At 36.9% G+C, this 22009-nt stretch overlaps 1 protein-coding gene across 8 annotated transcripts in view; it reads left to right on the top strand.

The window, feature by feature from the left end:
- cspg5b (chondroitin sulfate proteoglycan 5b) overlaps window positions 1–22009 on the top strand; it is a 63347-nt gene that overhangs the window by 3763 nt on the left and 37575 nt on the right. For all 8 annotated transcript variants that reach the window (XM_005159516.5, XM_005159515.5, XM_009294162.4 and 5 more), the window contains exon 2: window positions 15609–16452. In XM_005159516.5, the coding sequence (XP_005159573.2) occupies window positions 15609–16452 (844 nt within the window). The remainder of the gene's footprint in view (window positions 1–15608; window positions 16453–22009) is intronic.

Raw genomic sequence — 22009 nt, 5'->3', positions numbered from 1 at the left:
CAAACCGCTGTTTGTTTACCCTCAAGCTGCTTTAGTTGCTTGACCCTTGTGCACTTGAAGAAGTGCTTCGGTGAGTTCCAGCACACACACATATTATGTACATCTTGACATGCTAAAGTGTTCCTCCATTCATCATCGAAGTTGTTCACAATACTTATCCACAGAATTTGTAGTGTAGTCAAATGGCTAAACATTTAGCTGTAGTTTGCACTTCTGCCTATGGATGTCTCTGGGACAAAGCAACTGCATGAACAATAAAGCTTTAAATAAAATGAAATAATCAACAAAAGCCTGACCAATTTTAGATGTACAAATACAAACGCAGCCATATAGAGATCACTTCTCATTGATGATGTCAGAATTTACCGGTATTTTAAAATGGATGTGTGAATGGTCTTTTCCGGAAAAATTCTGGAACGTCATTCCCTGTGTGAACAGCGCTTTTTTAAATTTACCTGTAAAGTTGATCCGATAATAATTTCACTGGTACTACGGTGTAAAAGGGGCTAGTAATTTATGAGGTGGCAATTTTACACACATAAAATATTTTGGACAAAATGATCTCCCATACCGTTGCCCAGCAACAGCACATGAAGAGTAGGTCAATTGGCCTAAAAACACATGGGTAGCAATTTGTCACATTGTCATGGGTGACCTGCATCACATTACTGTGGTCTCCGCCAAACTAATGACTGTGTAAAGTGGGAATTTATCATTTGCATAAGGAGCTTTAAACTGTTGTGCTAAGCTGAACCTCTGACCTTTTGGCCAAAATTCTAACTGCATGTGTTATCAGATCATTTGCTCTTTAGTCACATGCACCTTTCATCAACATAAGATTTATTTAGATTTATTCAAGTTGATTAAGCATGTGGGTTCTGATGATTAAAATGACCCTATAAAAAGCACACGGTTTGAACCCTTTATTTTGTTTCTTTATTCATGCCAGTGGAAACAGTGTTTGTGTTAAGATTTTGCATCTGTTGCTACAGCAGGTCCATGCCTTCATTCAGAGCTCTGATCAGCCATGCATGCCTGTTGTGCCTAAAAGTCTTTGTTGGAAAATATCTAGTAAAATACTATTTACTGTCATCATGGCAAAGATAAAACAAATCAGTTATTGGAAATTAGTAATTAAAGTATTATTTTTAGAAATGTGTTGCAAAAATCTTCTCTTCGTTAAACAGAAATTTGGGTAAAATAAACAGGGGGTCTAATAATAGGCAGGTTAGGGTAATTAGGCAAGTTATTGTATAACGATGGTTTGTTCTGTAGGCTATCAAAATAATATACAGCTTAAAGGAGCTAATAATTTTGACCTTAAAATTTTTTTTAAAAACTGAAAAATGCTTTTATTCCTGCTAAAATAAAACAAATAAAACTTTCTTCAGAAGAAAAAATATTATCAGACATACTGTGAAAATTTCCTTGCTCTGTTAAACATCATTTGGTAAGTTTTTAAAAATGACAACAAAATTCATATAAATAACTGTATATATATATATATATATATATATATATATATATATATATATATATATATATATATATATATATATATATATATATATATATATATATATACATCTTATCTCTTACCTCAATAATTTTCTGATTTTATGGTTGTGAACACCATTTTACATAAGTTTTATGCATGTCTGTTTTACATTATTCTGATAATGTTCTGTTTCTTTTGTAAAATAGAAACAGTTATTATTAGATTTTTATGCATCCTAGTTGAAATTTGTGGACATGCTGTGACAAAAGGCTGTTGCTCTTCTTTGTTGTTTTTGCCAAGACTGGGCACTCATATCCTCAACCTTAAGAGAGCCAGAGAAAAAAAGGCAAAGACAGGATGCAAAAAAGAAAAAAAAATGGCACAGATTTAGTCTTTGAACCTTAGTCTTTTGAATGTGCAATGACATTACCTTGATGCTTATTTTAAAACACGTAAAACCAACCTTAGATCATTTCTTCAGGGCACTATCTAGTTAACATTGCTTAGATCCTTTCCATGCACAGCACAAGAGAGCCATCTGCCACTGCGCTCTCGTAACAGCAGAGACTGTCAATGAGCATTAGCGTCAACGAGCTAGTGTTAAGCGCCCGCCTAGCCTGCCCGTATGGATCTCTCAGTGAGGGCCAGCGCTATTTACCCTGCCAGACGCTGACACTAGAGCTGCCTACGCTGTTGGAAACTTATGGAACTACATAACCTGTTGGACACTAACTGATCTTCAGCGTCTGTGCAATAAAACATTACAGTTGCATTAAGCATGCTGTCGATGACCCAGTTTTTCCTTGTTAAACTCAGACATTTCTAGGCACTATGAACACTATTTTCTGAACTCCAGGGGCCTCATTTATAAAACCCAGAAACCATCTTAAATTTGTTTTAAGACCATTTTGCATAAGTGGGTTTCAGAGAAAACTAACGTGTGCACAAAAAGACAAGTTTACACCTCTCTTCCAGATGTGATATTTGTACAAATATACATGTGCAAATGGTGAAGTTTTGTTTCTCTCCACTGGCTTGCTTGGTGTAGGACTTGCAAAGTCCACTTGTGTGGAGCTGCACATCGGTGGATTTGCTCTTCAGTGTTTGGACTTTTTAGCAGTGAAATTAAATCACACTTAACTGAACTTCAACTCTGAAAATTGGACTAACACACTTTTAATTTACTAGAGCTTCTATGTTAAGCTGCTTTGACACAATTTACGTTATAAAAGCACTATAGAATTAAGGATGAATTGAATTGAAATAAACAAACAAACAAAAAAAGGTTTCAGTGTCTAAAACTGAGGTACTGTTGGCTGAGGTAGAGGGCTGTGCGAGGACACTTTTTGAAAATCTCAACTTTCAGTCATCTTGTAAAAAGTGAGCCATTCTACTTTTACAATTACTAACTGTGGGAAATAATTAAAAGTTGAGACTCTTAATACTTGCAAAACTTTAAAAAAAAAAACATTATAGAAAGAAAATTAGAAAATATTCAGCAGAATAGCGCTCCTTCTCATACTTCTCATACAACCTCCACATCAAAGTTCCTGAAAGCAAAGAAGGTCAAGGTGCTCCAGGATTGGCCAGCCCAGTCACCAGACATGAACATTATTGAGCATGTCTGGGGTAAGATGAAGGAGGAGGCATTGAAGATAATTACAAATAATCTTGATTCGAAAACATTCGAAATCAAGACATTGTAAATTGTCTTGTAAAGTAAAATAAAAAACAAGGTCTATTAGATGGTCAAACAGCTGCAGCACTACAACTTTAGCTCAAGAAAAAGAGTGCATGCCTGCCTTGATCAGGTGGTAAGCACATTTCCATGTTAAGGGAGTTAGTTTTTTTTTTTTTTATAAAAATGAACATTGTCATAGACTTAAGTGTGTACACGACTTAAAATCAAATCTGTGCATTTATAAACGATCCCCCCTACTGCCGTAATGCATTAGTATTATGATTATGGACAGCACATTGTCCATGCTCTTTACACTAGTTGCTTTTTCATACATTGATTTTCTGCTTAGTCCCTTTATTTAATTAGGAGTTGCCACAGTGGAATGAACCACCAAATTATCCAGCATATGTTTTATGCAGTGGATTGCCTTCCAGCTGCAACTCAACACTGAGAAACACCCAAACACCCATACATACACCAAATAAGCTTATTCAATTCACCTATAGCGCATGACTTCGGAGCACATGGAGGAAACCCATGCGAACACAGGAAGAACATGCAAACTCCACAAAGAAATGCCAACTGACCCAGCTGGGACTTGAACCAGCAACCTTCTTGCTGTGAGTCGATCATGCTACCCACTGCGCCACTGTAACGCTTTGTTGCTTTTTTGTTCTAGATTTTTTTTCTTCCTATAGACATTTTTTTAAGAAAACTTAAAAAACTGGATTTTTGGTCAATTGGAACTATCCTTTTCCTCTTTGTCTTAATGAGTTCTTGGTTTTGTGGGTAAGATGGGACATGGAGTTGGCACTGTTCAACCAACAGGTCGGGCATCTCTGTATGTCTGTTCGGCTTTTTGCTGTTACTGCTGTGAATCTACATCCATCCCTGATGCCGAAGACATTCATGCCAGCTACCCTACCAAGCGGAAACACAGATCTATTTATAAACAAACACATGGGTGCCATTGTGGATTTTATACATGTGTAATCTAAAGGCATTTTAAGTAATAAGATTTTGAATTGAGCTGACTTAAATGTTGATTATTCTCTCATGTAAAGTGTGTTGGCTTGGTAGTAGAGCAAACTGGCACATTCGGTAATTAGAGCGCAAGTCATTAAAAGTTCTTCACATTCTTTCTTCTTATTTTTAAAACTGCAACGAACCAGAAGATACACAGCTAAAACCTCTGAGCAAAATTTACTCAGTTCAGAGAGTATTTGATCCTTCTTTAAATAATGGCAAACAGGTTGGTAATAAGTAAAGCTGCTGTTTGTGGAGTTGCTTAATGATCCTCTGCTGAGATTTGGAGAGATTCAATGTATTATATTTCCGCTGATTTCATCTAAGGCTGTGACTGAAGTCAGTTGTAGTTTTGTTTTTCTCTTCTGTGTTTGTTTATTAACAACAAGTGTTCATCATCAGTGCTCAATCATCACCTAATTAATCCTTTCGTTGCCTCATTAACTTGAGTAACTTAAACTCAATTTAAAGAGGGACCAAACACTATCAAAACTGAGTAATTATTTTACTCAGAGGATTTGTTTGCTGTGTATATACTTACATATTGGGATGTACAGATTTTAAAAAAGATACAAATGCTGGTCGAAACTGGACTATTAAATCAAAACAGATGAAAAACGTATGAATATAATAAAATATAAAACAATATAACAATATATAAAAGAATAGTTCTTAACATAACTATGATAATGATAAACAAACAAACAAACAATATCGTTGGAATATAATCATTAACAGCCAATGAGAATTAATCTTGCTTTAAAGCAGTGTTTCTCAACCAGGTTCCTGGAGGACCACCGACACTGCATGTTTTGGATGTCTCCTTTGTCTGTCACACCGATTACAGGTCTTTTAGTGTCTGCTAATGAGCTGATGATCTGAATCAGGTGTGTTTGATTAAGGAGACAGGGAAATGTGCACCAGGAACGTGGTTGAGAAACAGTGCTTTAAAGAGATTGAGGCGTTAATATTAAGAAAGTGTCAGGATTTTAATTTTTAGAATATGTTAAAACTGACTTTTTTATTTACCAGAAGATCAAGTTATGACATTCTGTTGTAAAAATTATGTATTTAAAAATGAAATGTGTGCACAATTAATTGTTTATAAGATTAAGACTGACTTTTTGAAAATGGATATATTGTCACATATACATTATTTGCATTTTTAGTGTTTGTGGAAAACGTGAGTCGGTCCCAATACTGTTTTTGACTCAACATGTATAGTGATATCAATATCTCAGTTGTAAGAGCAACAAATAATAACTTGACTTCAACTATAATTTGAAAAAGTGGCAGAAAGTAGATTTTTCTGATGAATCATCTGTTGCATCCCAATCATCACAAATACTGCAGAGGAACTTTTGGAACCTGCATGGACCTAAGATTTTCAGAGAAATCAGTCAAGTTTGGTGAAGGAAAAATCATGGTTTGGGATTACATTCAGTATGGGGCATGCAGAAGATCTGCAGAGTGGATGGCAACATTAACAGTCTGAGGAATCAAAACATTTGTGCTGCCCATTACATTACAAACCACAGGAGAGGGAAAATTCTTCAGCAGGATAGAAGCTAACAAGGTCAAGTGCTTCAGGATTGGCCAGCCTAGTCACCATACATGAACATTATTGAGCATGTCTGTTGTCAGATGAAGTAGTCATTGAAGATGCATCCAAATAATCGTGAAGATCTCTAGGAGTCCTGCAAGAACGCTTTCTTTGCCATTCCAGATTGCTTTATTAATAAGTTATTTGAGCCATTGAATTGATGTATAGATGCAGTTGTCCAAGCTCATGGGAGTCATACACAATATTAATTCTTTTTCCACTGCACCATGACTTTATATTATTTACTGTACTTTATTTCTGTTCAGTGATAAATTCAGACCTTACTGTCCTAATTAAATATTTAAAAATCAAGGCATGATCATATTTTATTTAGTTAAAATAAGCGTAATTTAGAGGCCTTTGCCTTTCATACAAGCCACTTCTAAATCCTAATGATCAACTAGAAGTCAAGTTATTATTTGTTGTTCATAAAACTTGTATAGGCAACAAGACTTTTGCCAGGTAGTGTACTGTAAAAAACAAAATACAATATTATATTAATATACAAAAAAGCCGAATATTTTCATAATTTCATATTTAAAACCATCCAGACCATTGTAATTCGAGTGTTATTGCTTTTTCTTTGTGCACTGGCCTTTTCATGGTTCATGTTGACACTTTACCTCAAATACTCCCCCAGAATACAGGTCTGGTCAGGTCATCAGAGAGCAAGAAAGAGAAAGAAAGGAAGAAAGTGGGAGGGCAGCAAGAGGAGAAGTTGACATTTGCAATTTTCCATGCATAGTTTTTCCCCCCTCAAGAGTGTTACATAAGCAAAAATGTCAACTACAGACTGAGAAAGGAAGATTGTGTGTTGTTTTTTAATGAGGACAAAGAAAGAACTTTGAGATGGTTGTTGTCTACTTTATTTAATGGTACAGTGCTGTATGGATGAATTAAAGTTTACCATTTACATTGGTCTTCAATTATTACTAACCTGATTTATGTGATTGTAAACAAAGGCCATAAGCGGTGTGAGAGAATGAAGACAGCATACTTTCACACACTCTTACTCATTTAAATGACTAACTGGTGAGGTCATGAGAAAATAGTTTTTCTTTCTCACTCTTGATCGTCTTACTCCCCTTGTTTCTGTCTATTCCCATCTCTCTCGCGATCTCGACATGCTTACTAAATAGGCGACAGAAATCCCTCTCAAAGGCTTTGGCACTAGTCTTCAAATGGGCGGAAGGAGAAACACTCTCACTGTCACATTTTCTCATCTTCACTCCATTATACCATGTGTTTTGTGTTTTTTTTCTTTCAGTGTCTCACTTTCCCCCAACCTCTCTTTTCTGTCAGGTGACCTTTTTGCAGAGTTATGCAAATCAAAACAAGTGTTTGTTTTTTTTCTCTTGTAGCCTCTCTCCTGCTCTGTCTTTGAGGGCTAACAGGTTTTTTTTTTGTATAATATTATATATATTTTTCAGTTCAGTGGCACTTTCATTTACTTTATTAAGTTAATATTTCAAATAAAAATTATCCAGTCAATGCACTGATATTAAACTGATGGGAACTTGGATGAGAATTGCATCAAATACTTGAACCTCACGTGAAGTATACGTGAGAAATGATTCATGCATACACTGGCATCTCCGGGGGGACTTTGTGAATAAATGAATGGTAGAAAGACAGGAAGTGATTCAAGTGGATCGGACAGAGGGGTCTCTGTTTTACATGGCTTTTGAGATGTTCCAAAATGGCAGCCTCTTTACATTGCTTCTTGGCAACTGTGTGTGTGTCTGTTAGCGGTTGATGTGTGACTTGCATTTAATTAACAGAGAAGAGGAATTAAACCACGAATACCCATGGAAACAGAATTTCACACTGTCAGTCAAAGTAAAGCAGATGCTAAAAGACATACAGAAAAAATGATTATTTATTCCAGTTTTTTGTTAGGGATTGTAAAAGATGAATTACAATAGGCTTTATACACTAACTTTGGGCAAACAAGAATGCCATATAAATTTGTTGTTTTAATGCTTTTTTATTTCACTTTCATTTATTGTGTTTCCAGCAAGGAAACTCTAAAAATGTCCAGTGGTGTACTGTTGGAAAAAAATAAATGAATGAAAGAACCAAGTCCAGGAGACTCAAACAGGCAGAATTCCTTTATTGAGACTTGTTGGTAAGTCTGCAGTCATACAGCATCTTTGAGAAGGCCACGAGTCTACAAGAGTCTATAGGAATCTCTTAAGTGTCTGCAATTTGCAAGTCTAAAACAAGACCCAATCCCAATTGTATTTTTGAACCCCTACCCTTTCCCCTCCCCCTTAGGCCTTGCAACCAAAGGTTAAGGGGAAGGGTTTCAAAATTTACCCCTAAGAATTGGGACAGCTACATCACATGCACACGTCATCATTTGTCCTCGCAATCTCTTGCTTCATATGAGTTCAGATGATGGCGACTACTCTAGTGATTCCAGTTGTGTTATTATTTGGTACTTATCTTCAGGAAATCACTGAAGCCATGTATTATGTTATCGATCTAGTGTGGCAATATCGTAACAGTACTGCGCATTTACACAGTGGCCATAATTATTAATGTAAACACACTCAAAACAGCATTAACATTATAGCAGACACTATAAAAAGCCCATTCCCAGCCACTAGACTTTGACAGGGTATTCCAGTGCCATCGAGTGTCAGAATGTTGTGGGCCTGCTGTACAGAAGTTATTATTAGAGATCGCAAAATTTAGCGGTTTTTATTTTTGCGTTTTTTTTTTAAAGCATGACGGTAAAACACGAACACGGTTATGAATATATTAAAACATAAGTTTGTTTGTTGTAAAAATTTGTTATAATAACAAAAATACTAATTAGCGGGTCTCCTTACTTCCGGGTGCAGCTGGAGCTAGTGTATTCTGGGAAATTTTTCCTACCCCTTGGTTCCGAGTATGGTCCTTCGTTTGAAAGGGTGTATACCCCTTGCCCTTAGCCCTACGCCTTCAAGCTAAAGAGAATTGGGACACCACTACCCCTTCACGGGCACACGCAAAACGAGGGGTAGGGGTAAGGAGAAGGGCTAAGGGATAGAATTAGGATTGGGCCCAAGTCTATTATGTGTTTTAGGAGGAGGGGAGTGGCTTGATGGAGACTACCCAGCTAGCAAAAATCATTTGGCTCAAATTTGGCTCGCACCGGTCACTTACATCTGGCCTACATAACGCATGGAATGATGGCACTTGGATTTTTCGTTCCTATTTGTCAGATGTGGGCCACAAATATTCCAAAGCAATACCACATATTAGCCAGAATTAAACCAAATGAACCTGAACTAACTCTGTTCTGGGCGGCCCAGATCCAGCCTACACCATCACTTACATCCGGACCACATACTAAATGGAATAATGGCTTTAGGATGGTCCGTTCCTGTTTGTCAGATCTGGTCCACTAATACGCCAAAGCAATACCACAAATCAGCCAGAATTCAACCAAATGAACCTGAACTGACCCCATTCTGGGCCACAGTTTGCTTTTATTCTGGCCCAGATCCAGCCCAACCCAGACACATACATCCAGACCACATATGAATGTAATGCTGGGTCTAGGATGGTTCATTCCTGCTTGTCAGATCTGGGCCACAAATACACTAAAGCAATACCACACATCTGCCAGAATTCAACCAAATAAACCTGAACTGACCCCATTCTGGGCCACAGTTTGCTTTTATTCTGGCCCAGATCTAGCCCAACCCAGACACTTACATCCGGCCACATACTGAATGGAATGCTGGCTCTAGGATGGTCCGTTCCTGTTTGTCCGATCTGGGCCACAAAAACACTAATGAAATACCACAAATCTGCCAGAATTCAACCAAATGAACCAGAACTTACTCTATTCTGGGCCACAGTTTGCTTTTATTCTGGCCCAGATCTGGCCTACACCAGACATTTACATCCGGACACATACTGAATGGAATGATGGCTTTAAGATGTTTGCCAGATCTGGGCCACAAATTAGCTATATTACTACCCATATCTGCCCTGTCAAAGAGCTATGGTTTGATCCCTATATTTATCAAATGATCACTGTATTTAACTTTACCAAAAGTGACCAAGTACATGTTTTAGGATAACAGTACCATAATTGCCACATCTTACCTCAGTTGCTTTAAGCTCACACCATCTTTAGCCAGAGAAACTCGCCTATATTTGCCATATCTCATTTGGGCCACACAGCCACATTAGCCAGAGCTTACTGTCCTGAATATTTGCCAAAAGTGGCCCACATATGTCTTAAGGTAACTGGGCCACATTTGCACCTACACATGTGAGCCACTTTGGGTTTAATCCCAGATTACCCTAAATGACTATGCCACATTTTTGCCAACTGTGGCCCACATGTATCTTCCGTCATTTGGGCCAAATTTACCATTTTCGACACGGGCAACATTAGGGTCTTTTTTCAGATTACACTTTGCCATAAGTGCAAAATTTTTGGCTTAGATGGCCTGTAAATGAATGGGAATCTTTGGCCCCCTTTTGCCATTGAACAGGTTGGCCACTTCAGGTTCATATTTATTTTGTGTGGGCCGAAGGAAGACCACCAGTTCCACATAACTGCCTAAAGTGGCTCACATATGCTCTTTGGGTAGTTTAGTTAAAGATCTTGTTTTAGGGTCCCGAGGTTTCACCTGCCCTAACCAGCTTGAAAGTATCACCCAAAGACACAGTTAAAGGCACAGTTTTGGGATCCTGCCTTTAGCATTTGCATTACTTTGGCAATGCCAGTGCTCAGGAAGCAAGAGTTTTTTTTGGGTCTGTCACGACCTAGCTAGAGTTTTGAATGAAATAAGATAATTAAAAAGCCCAAAAATCTAGACTTTTTAGATGGATGGATGGATGGATGGATGGATGGATGGATGGATAGATAGATAGATAGATAGATAGATAGATAGATAGATAGATAGATAGATAGATAGATAGATAGATAGATAGATAGATAGATAGATAGATAGATAGATAGATAGATAGATAGATAGATTATTGTTTATTTGTAACTAGATTATATACATTTATCTTCCCACAGTACATAAAACTAGTCAATAATAAAAAAAAATTCAAATTGAGGAAAACATGTTCAAACCTACAGCTTTTACAGTATTAAAGGATTAGTTCACCCAAAAATGAAAAATTTGTCATTAATTACTTACCCTCATGCCGTTTCAATCCCCTGAGACATCTGTTCATCTTTGAAACACAAGTTAAGATGTTTTAGATGAAATGGGACAAACCCTCTGGCCCTCCATAGACAGCAATGTTCCCGAGACATTCAAAGTCCGGAAAAGAAACAAAAAACATTATCAAAAATTGCATTCTTCATTAGATCAACTGTTATCATATGAAGCTCTTTAAAAAACAAAACTGTAAACATGACTTTGTTTGCCTATGTTGGATTAGGGTGTGTGTTTACAATCAGACAACCCATTATATTGTTCTCTTGTTGTAGTACATTTTTTAATTAACGTAAATACTTTAATATATTAAAGTGCCCCATTAGGGACTTTAAAAGAGTCATATTTTTTGTTTTGGGAGTCCCCAAAACAGGCTGATATGCATGCAAGGCTAAGAAACACTTGCATTGTCTTATAATATGTAATAGTTATTAATAAATAATTCTACTTAATAATATATATTTATTTTAACCTAAGTATTCCAGGATGCCACAGTGGCTTAGTGGTTAGTGTCTCACAGCAAGTTTGATTCCCGGCAGGCCATTTGGCATTTCTGTATGGAGTTTGCATGTTCTTCCAGTGTTGGCATGGGTTTCCTCCGGGTGCTCCGGTTTCCCCCACAGTCCAAAGACATGCGCTATTGGTAAATTGGATGAAGCAAATTGGCCGTAGTGTATGAGTGTGTGTTTGAATGTGTATGGGTGTATTCCAGTGCTGGCTAAAAGGGCATCCACTGCGATTTAAATTTACAACAAACAAACCAAAAACAAAATTACAAGGTTTGGGGGTACACGGATGGATTAACAAAAAACAAAAGTTAAAAATAAAATTCTGCAACTATATATTTTTTTCTACAAGACCAAATTGTGTGTTTCCCTTTTTTTAAAGATGCCCTGGATCACTCCAGCCAATCCCAGGGCATATTGTCTGCGTAATTAGGGCAGGGGCTGTGCATCTGTGTTATCACAACTCCAAGTAATTACAAAGGAAGACAAACAAAACATCTTAAATGAATGGGTTTCATACCACAGAACAGCGCTTTTCGTGTCCAGTGTGAAAGCCAGTTTAGCTGCTTAAGCAGAGATCTACAAGCTGCACAGTGTGAGCATGCCACACACAACTAAATACATATTAATATTAAATACAAATCCCTGTCATGGAATGGCATATTCCTCTGTAGTCTTCGGTACTGTTCCTTCCTTTAATAGCATATAGCTGGCAAATGCTGCATTGTAGCAGTCATCAGTAAAACGACGGGAACTCAACACAAGACTTAGGCCATGTTAACTTTGACTATTGATTTCTCATAGCCTCATTTTTACCCAATAGAAATACATTTTTCTCTCAATGCAGAATACAGCATCTTTGTGACATGATGCAATCCGTTCCCCTGGAATCCGCTACAGTGTTTCAGGGAGGGGAGAAGTTGTCCTTGGTCTTCTCAAGCAACAAGTGGGTTGACAATATTTCACCACAACGTCACGATTAATGATATTATCATGTGTACCCACATGAGATTGTTTTTGAAAGTCTGATTCAAAATATATGCAAATAATCCATTATTTTTTATACAGTAGTATATTTAGACTGACTGTTAAGCTGACGAGAATTAAATGACCATTAAGTAAAACACCAGTATAGTGAACATAAAAAGAGTGTCTTGATATCATAAGATAATATTAGACAATCAGAGATTAAAATAAGGAAGTTTAAAGATATTTCCTTGCACGTTAACATTTGAGGCTGATTGCATTGGATGGTTTACAGCATTAGGAATAAACGCTTCCAAGGGAGTTAGGCCAGTGAGATTTTACAGTACTAAAGAGGAATCCCCATTGTGTGTTTATCTTTTGTGCGTTAAAGCTTCCTCGTCTCCAGACTGACCAATGCAAGTCTCAACCTACAGCCTTAATCCTAATCTAAATACCAATCCTGGCCCAGGTTCAGGGGGCTACATTAGTAAATCAGAGCTCCTAATCCAGCTACCACAAGCAGCTTTGCAAAGAAATCTGGGGCCTCGCGCACAGCAGTGTATAATTAAGCAGATTTGTCTGTTTGTGTGAGATAGACTATATATTTTATCTTTTGTTCTCTCTCTGAATGTCTCTAGTTGATGGTTTTGTGGTCGTAAGTGATTGTGATGGTAAAGGTGTGACGTTTTTCAGTTGAAGTCAAATCCTACAGTACATATTCAGATACTGTTTTCATGCAGCAGTAAACACAAAAATTTATTTTTAGTTTACCAACAGTGCATTTGTTTGATCACAACATATCCTCATGTGGTTAAGTAATGAAAATCACCAATTTAAATGACTGTTCTTTATTTTTAAAGGTCTCATTGTGTCATTTATTTGTCAACAGAGATACATTTTGAGATCTATCAGAGATAGATTTTTAGAAACCAAGAATTGAGTCTTCAATATGGTGGTTAGGTGATTAAGAAAAAAAAACATTTTGTGCTACTTAATATTTTTAGTGTAAGTGTATATTTTTGTTTTATTTTTTGTTGTGTAATTTTATTTGTTTTTTTTTTTGTTTTATTTGAGAAATAGAAGGTTCAAAATTATTGTGTTTATTTAAATATATATACTTTTATTTGAACTATTTATTTGGCTATTTACATCCAAATAAGGTGAACATTGTAGGAATGACAACAGTTTGCCCATTTGCCTCCCACTTGTTGAGGGTCCAAAAGTAATTAGACAATTGACTTCCAAGTTGTTCCATGGCCAGGTGTGTGTTATTTCCTCACTATTTCAATTGCAAAGAGCAGATAAAAAGTCAAGAGTTCATTTTAAGTGTGCTATTTGCGTTTGGAATCTGTCACTGTCAACTCACAAGATAAAATCCAGAGTTGTCACTATGTCAAGCAAGCCATCATTAGGCTGAAAAAAAACTAACCCATCACAGAGATAGCAAAAACATTAACCGTTGCCAAAACAACAGTTTGGAACGTTCATAAAAAGAAAGGGCACCAGTGAGCTTAGCAACACCAAAAGACCCGGATAATCATGGAAAACAACTGTGGTGGAAGACACACTCTTCACTCTTCACAACAGTTGGCCAGATTAAGAACACTCTTCAGGAGGAAGGTGTATGTGTGTCAGAGTCAACAATCAAGAGGAGACTACATCAGAGTGACTACAGAAGGTTCACAACAAGATGTAAACCATTGGTGAGCCTCAAAAACAGGAAAGTCAGATTACAGTTCTGGAACAACATCCTATGGATAGATAACATCAAGATCTACTTGTACCAGATTGATGGGAAGAGAAGAGTATCGAGAAGGAAAGGAACTGCTTATGATCCTAAGCAGTGAAGCATGGTGGTAGTAGTGACATGGCATGAACATTTATGACTATCAATTAACTAGTTCTCTTGTATTTATTGATGATGTGACTGCTGCCAAAAGCAGCAGGATGAATTCTAAAGTGTTTCAGACAATAATTTCTGCTCATATTAAGCCAAATACTTCAGAATTTATTGGATGGTGCTTCACAGTGCAGATGGAGAATGAAATTAGAATAAGAATGCAAAAGCAACCAAAGAGTTTTTTAAGGGAAAGAAGTGGAATGGCCAAGTCAATAACCTAACCTGAATATGATTGAGCTTGAATTTCACTTGCTAAAGACAAAACTGAAGGCAAAATGCCCCAAAAACAAGCAGCAACTGAAGACAGTTGCAGTAGAGGCCTAGCAGAGCACCACCAGGAATGAAACTCAGCGTCTGGTGAGCTCTCTGCGTTCTAGACTTCATGCTGTAGTTGACTGCAAAGGATTTGCAACCAAGTAATAAAAAGTGAAAGTTTGACTTATGATAATTATTCTGTCCAATTACTTTTAGACCCTTAACAAGTGGGAGGCACATAGTGTATGCCAACTGTTGTAATTCCTACAGCGTTCACCTGATTTGGATGTTAATACCATCACATTAAAGCTGACAGTCCGCAGTTAAAGCACTTATTTGTTTCATTTCAAGTCCATTGTGTTGGTGTATTGAGCCAAAAAGGTTAGAAATGTGTCGATGTCCAGATATATATTTATGGACCTAACTGCATATATATATATATATATATATATATATATATATATATATATATATATATATATATATATAGAGAGAGAGAGAGAGAGAGAGAGAGAGAGAGAGAGAGAGAGAGAGAGAGAGTCGTTCAATTTTATTTGCACTTGCTTAATATTTTTTCTTTTTTAGAACAGCATGTGAAAACTAGAGTAGAGATGGAGAACTATGAATCATTCAAGCAGCAAAAAACACATATACTGTAAATGTGTGACTTAGTGTGCATCTGAAGTTGCATTTTCATCTTCTATGTATGAATGTGTGTATGATTGTAATCTACAGATAGACATTCTGCATTTGCTATTTATGTTTCTTCACTGTCAATCTCAAATTCTCCATGTGGTCATACAACAAAAAAACTATCAATTTTATACTTCAGAATATCAATGAAAATCGTAGGTCACCTGGGTACCTTTTGTCAATTTGTTTTACTTGAAAACAGTGAGGATACTACCTTTGAGCATAATGTGACCAACCTACAATATTGTTGCAAATAATTTTCCATTTAAATGCAGTCTAACCTTACTATTATTTGTTTTTTAGGCAGTTCATTTATCTCCAATTCTACCGGCACTAACTCCTCAGATTTGAATGGCGTAGAGGTAAAGCCTGCATTTACTGGTGAGAACACACCTATCGCCCGGGCACATGTTCACTCTCGGAAACCACGAGCTGGAGACGAGTCTGGCAGCGGTGGAGAAACCTCAACCAGTGCCGTCACAGAAATCACTGTTGATACTTCTGAAAGGGAGCACCTTGTTGGTCTTACAATAGGTGGCATAGCTGCCCGGCTGCCCACTCTAGCTGAATCCCAAAAACGAGCACTGTTCCAGCTAGATTTTAATGAGGAGGGAATGCAAGACAGCGCACCACATTGGAAGAGCAATAGACTACAAGCGGATGGGACTTTGTTAGATCCAGTCACAAGTCCTCCTTCTGAGTCCAGTCATTCCAAACCAGAAGAAATCATCACAGTCAATTTTCACAGTCCTTCTCCTCAACTGGAGATCGTCCATGATCCTCCTGGTTTGGCTCAGGAGCTCCAGGGAGGAGATCCAACATCCTGGACTGATTTCTATGATTATCTGTCACCTGACTATTCACCAACTGAAGTGTATCTAGAGGAGAGCCAACCAACACCACCTGACATGGAAGATGAAAATGTTCCTTTCATTGCCAGTGCGGTTCCCTCCAACACAGGGGTTGTTGATTATAGTGGATCTGGAGAAAGTTTACCCGGAGCAGCGAATGTGCTTGGCAACTCTGGTTGTCTTCTTGGATTTGTGCGTAGAAACGGCACCTGTGTGTCACCGTGCGACATCTTTACCGGATACTGCTTCAATGGGGGTCGGTGTTACGTGGTTGATGGTATTGGTGCTTTTTGCCGGTAAGATGCACACATACAGCACATGTATGATAGCTACAGATATCTCATTGGGTCAATGATGGATTTAAATTGAGGAAAAAGTTTTCCACTCAATAAACTAAATTTCATTTATTCAAGCAAATAATCTTTGGTTGAACAACCTAACTAAATCAGTGAGGGATGCTTTCATGTTGCCTCATGAAGCTTTAAAGCTACAGTACAAATCCTTTGTTTTGAATCAGCATTTTAGACCATAAATGAAACTTATGCAGCTGCCTAGGGTCGGCCCAGCTCTTCACTTTCGTCCGCGACAACCCACCCAATCCTCACTTTCATCCGTGACACCCCATCAAACACCCATTTATCTATGCTTTTTTAAATAATTTTTTTTTACATTTATTTATCACATTTTATGCACAAATCACAGACGCAATCATCTCAATCAAAAATTTTTGACAAGTTCTTTCTAAATAAAGCTATTTAAACCATCTGGTGAAATTTCAATCACATCGCTAATATTCATTCATTTTCTTGTCGGCTTAGTCCCTTTATTAATCCGTGGTCGCCACAGCAGAATGAACTGTCAACTTATCCAGCAAGTTTTTGGAAGGGCAAGGATGCCCTTCCAGCCGCAACCCATCTCTGTGGGTGATCCACACACACATTCACATACACACACTATGGACAATTTAGCTCACCCAATTCACCTGTACCACATGTCTTTGGGGGAAACCGGAGCACCTGGAGGAAACTCACGCGAAGGCAGGGAGAACATGCAAACTCCACACAGAAACGCCAACTGAGCCAAGGTTCAAACCAGCGACCCAGCGACCTTCTTGCTGTGAGGCGATAGCACTACCTACTGCGCCACTGCCTCGCCCTTCATTCATTCATTCATTTATTTTTCTTTGGCACTTTTCTGGCATATGTTTTACGCAGTGGATGCCTTTCTGACTGCAACCCAGCTTTGGGAAAACATCGCTAATGTGTTGCAGAAAAAATAAATATCACAATATCAGATTTTACCAATATCACGCAGGCCTATTTTTTCATTTATTTATAATGTATTTACTCTGTAGTGCAGTTTTCTGTAGTTCAGTTCCAACAGAGAAACATCTAAGAGCTTATTGGAGAAAGCAAGATAACCCACATTATCTACATGAGTAAAAGACCCATTCAGTGTTTCTGCCAGCATCAGTGGCATCTTATCAAATGCTCATAATGAATTTGAAGATGAAGCTCAATCCTTTGGTCATGTTCATGCATCTGTCCATGTGGGATTATTTTTGTTTGACATTTATTTTAAGAGAAGCTTACAGCTGGTCTCTGAAATGTTGCAAAATCAAATGTTGGGATTGAAGACGGATTGAGTCTCAGTTGAAGGCATCTCTTGGGAACAGTAGTTAACGGCCGTCCCTCAGTGATCTTGAAACTGGGCCAAGCTCCTGCAAACATGTGGGACTGGGCTAACCAGGTCATGCACGCCGTCAGTTGCCATAGGGTTTATAGGAAAGCTTGAGCCCTTTATCTAAATGCTCCCTTAAACAGTCCAGTGATCCTAGCGTAACACCATTTTGCCATATTTGTGCATGTGATTACGCATCCCATTGCTTTCATAAAAAGAAAGGTCAGACAGGCCACACCATTATGTTCTCCTGTCATTATTTTGCTGTTATGTGCACATAAAGATGCTTCTAATGCTTTAGCTGAGGGACATGTTTGGTGACAAAACCATGGCAATATTGTATTTATTCAATCTTTTCTCCTTACATCTGTTAGAAATAAATATCACTGATTATTAGCTGTTGCCTAAAAATTATGTAATTATATAGAACAGAATGTTCAGTTCTCAAGTATTTTCATCAGTGGCCTTGAGAAAATCTTGCATAGTGCCTTCATAAGTGAGTTATTTTGTAAGTCATTTAATAGTGACAAAAATGTCATACTTTTATTACTGTTATGCTAGTGGTGGAGGATTTGACCTAAAATCAAAATCTCAATTAATTTTACATTTCAACTCGATTATGATTAATGAATGATTATTTATTTATTTATTTATTTATTTATTTGTTTATTTATTTATTTATTTATTGCCATCATAGTTCACTGATAAGTTTTGTGAGAGATATCTGAATGAAGGGTCCATTACTTAATTTTGAAGGAAACACGCACCATCTACTATCTATATTATTTACTTCAACGTTGAACAACTGAAATTAAAACACAGATTGCAAACAGTCACAATTAGTAAAAAAGTGAAAATAAATTACGTTTGGAAGCAAAATTTATTATTATTATTAGTACTTTTTTCATATTAAAAGCAGAAAATAAGCAGTATCTCGTCTGAATAAAATACCTTTTATATATCCTGTAAATACTATTTAACAGTGCATTTATTGAATGTTCTGTAATCAAATATTTTAATGTAAATAATAATTTTATTGTAATGGAAAATATGCCATCTCAAGGCTTTTCTGGCGCAGCTTCCAATCATCGTCAGTGTAGTGCAAACCTGGAATGTGTAGTTACATTTTTTTAGGGTGCACAGGCTGCACTGAACCACACCCGTGTGTTCGATGCAAAAGTATAAATCAGTTTTAACAGAGTGGGGTCACATGACTCTACACGTGGTAGGGAAAGTAATTGAAAACATTTACTTATATCGATTATTGGTTCTAAATGTTGATTTCTATTTTATTTTTTTATTTTTCAACTAATCGCCCAGCCTTATGTTAGGCTGCATTTGAATGTTCTTACTTTTATTATCCAGCATAGTGGGCCAAACCTTTTCCAATTCTTTTTAATTGAAATAAAAATAAATTATTTATTGTGTCATATTTATAATGTAACTGTATAATCTCAGAGTTGTGCTTTGTATTTCTTATTATGCATTCTTACAGTGGTAGACAGAATACTCAAATACTCATGTAATTAATTCAAAGTAAAGAGTATGTTTAGTTAAGTAAAACCTCCTCTTTTTAGATACAAATTCACGAATTCAGACATTCGTTTATAAATTTTCCTACGACTTAGTCCCTTATTTGTCAGGGGCCGCCACAGAGGAATGAATCGCCAACTATTTCATGTTTTACACAGCAAATGCTTTTAAATACACAAATCAGTACTGGGAAACACCCATAAACTCTCACAACACACAACTCCCAAACACACTCATAACTTACGGCCAATTTAGTTTACCCAATTCACCTATACTGCATGTATTTGAACTGTGGGGAAAACTGGAGCTACCGGAGGAAACCTACACGAACACAGGGAGACCATGCAAACTCCATACAGAAAAGCCAACTAGCCAACTTGGACTTGTTTGCATTTAATAATTCAATTCAGTGGGCCTTTGAATTCAGTTTCAACACCTGTTATTGGCTCTTTTTGTGCCAGGCTTGAATTTAGTGAAAAATTCAATTGAGACTCAGCATGACTAAATCATCTGAATCAGTGAATTGTAAACTGGAGACTCGCTCTGATCAAATCATTGAAATCAATGAGTTGTTGGCCTTAGAACAAATGCAATCAGATCAGTCATCTTCACAAATGTTTTATTTATTTTTTATTTTTTTTTATTAAAAATTGCTTTTTAGTAACTAAAATGAAATAGCTTTTTCACAGTTTGCAACATATAATTCCAGGTCAAAATAATGACAAAAGGCTAGTTTTGATGAAAAATTGAATATGATAATGCTTTGGAATAGACTGAAGTAAAACAAAACATAAAAAAAAAAACACATACAGTACACAGTAACTATGTATTAATACTGCCCACCACCAATTTTTTAGAACTTGAAACATTTTTAAAGGGGTGGTCCTCTACAATATCATATTTTAAACTTCAGCACATGTGTAATTTAGCTGTGTAAACATAAACAACATCTCTAAATGTAATATGCTCAAATTCAAGGCAAAGGGAGATATTAGCTTCTAGAGAGTTAGCTTAGCAAAGCCTACAGCGAACGAAGCTTGGGGACTACAAAAAAGTACATCCAGGCTAGTGAGATTACAAACGCTTCAGATTACATGCATTCACCACGTGCATACACCCCACGCAACAAAGGAGCGTGGCCAGAGGTGCTGTAATGTTAAAGCAGAGAAAGCTAAAATAGCGTCTACACACTGCTATTCCAAAAGACACGACACAATGACAAAAGTGCTTACCATTTCATTTTAATTATGGTCCAGAGAATTATATATATATAAAAAAAGATGTAACTCTAGCATTTGACAAAGGAGAGCTTCCAGAATCTCCCAGTTCTGTGCTGGATTCGGCTAAAATCTCCTCAAAGTAGGAGCCACTCCAACCATAATAGATGAAGCTGTGGATTCTCAGCCACAACCTTTAAGTATTTTTATTTGTAAAAATTTATCAATTATATGTACAGTTTCTAGCGTGAATGGTATTGTGTGGCAAGGTTGTAAACAAGGATGTAAACAATGGAAAATGCTGTTTGGCACAGCTAACAACTAAACTACAAATTCATATTTATCCATCAAACCGCTGTAAACACTCACAATCTTTACCAGTGTGTGTAGTGTCTCTCTATGGGTACACTTTCCATGGGTCACATCTCAAATAACAAACTCGCAAAAGATATGTGAATGTTTCATATTACTTACACATGCTTATTCTTAATATACTGTATGTGAAAGACACTTGACAGGTTTTATTTTAAACTGATACGGCTAACAGCAACTCTTGCTGACAGTATTTACACAGCACAAAAGCACATGCTTGAAGCGCTGTGAAGTTTTTCCTGGTGATGAGTAGCCGATCCACGAATCACAGCACTTTGTGTTAGCTGACCAATCAGAGCCTCTTTATATGATTTTGTATTTACAGTTTTTACATTGTTTTTTTATTTTATACAAAACACCAAATATTAGCATGTATAATTGGATCTTAAATATAATCTCAAATTTGACACAATGTTTTTACAAAAATCATTCTTGTGATATGAATTGCTGTAATTTTAGTACCACAATGTGAAATTCTGAAAGCCTGCCATTGTGGCTTGGCGCATATCAATCTATACTAAATCATCCTCTACTGTCGCCGCAGCCATGCTCATAGGCCTGCTCAGATCCTTATTAAACATTTGCCCAAAGGGATTTGGGTCAGAGCCCAGATCTTTGAATGTGTGTATTTCAGTTTAAGAGCTAAAGACCCTGCCTCAAGCTGCTGGTTTGGGCCAAACTACTGAGATTTTAGGAATCTTATTTGAGCGTAGTAAAGCCTCAAGGCTAGATTATGTGAAGTGTGAAGCTGTGTGTTTAAGCAGAAGATCATTCACTTAACACATGGATTCACACTCTCACATCCACAACCTGACCCTGTCTGTCTAGATTTTTTATCATTGAATATTTTATAAATAACAACAATAACAACAGCAATAATAATCAAATTATAATAAGTAAAATATCTTCAGAAATATAACAATAAATAAATGATCTCACCTACATAATTTAAATATTATTATTAATAAAGTAATAAAGTAATAAATAGAAGACATATGGCGACGCAGTGGTGCAGGTAGTGCTGTCGCCTCACAGCAAGAAGGTCACTGGT

This window comes from Danio rerio, chromosome 19, assembly GCF_049306965.1.
Source record: "Danio rerio strain Tuebingen ecotype United States chromosome 19, GRCz12tu, whole genome shotgun sequence".
NCBI classification, from domain to species: domain Eukaryota; kingdom Metazoa; phylum Chordata; class Actinopteri; order Cypriniformes; family Danionidae; genus Danio; species Danio rerio.
This window is presented reverse-complemented; position numbering and strand designations above follow the sequence as displayed.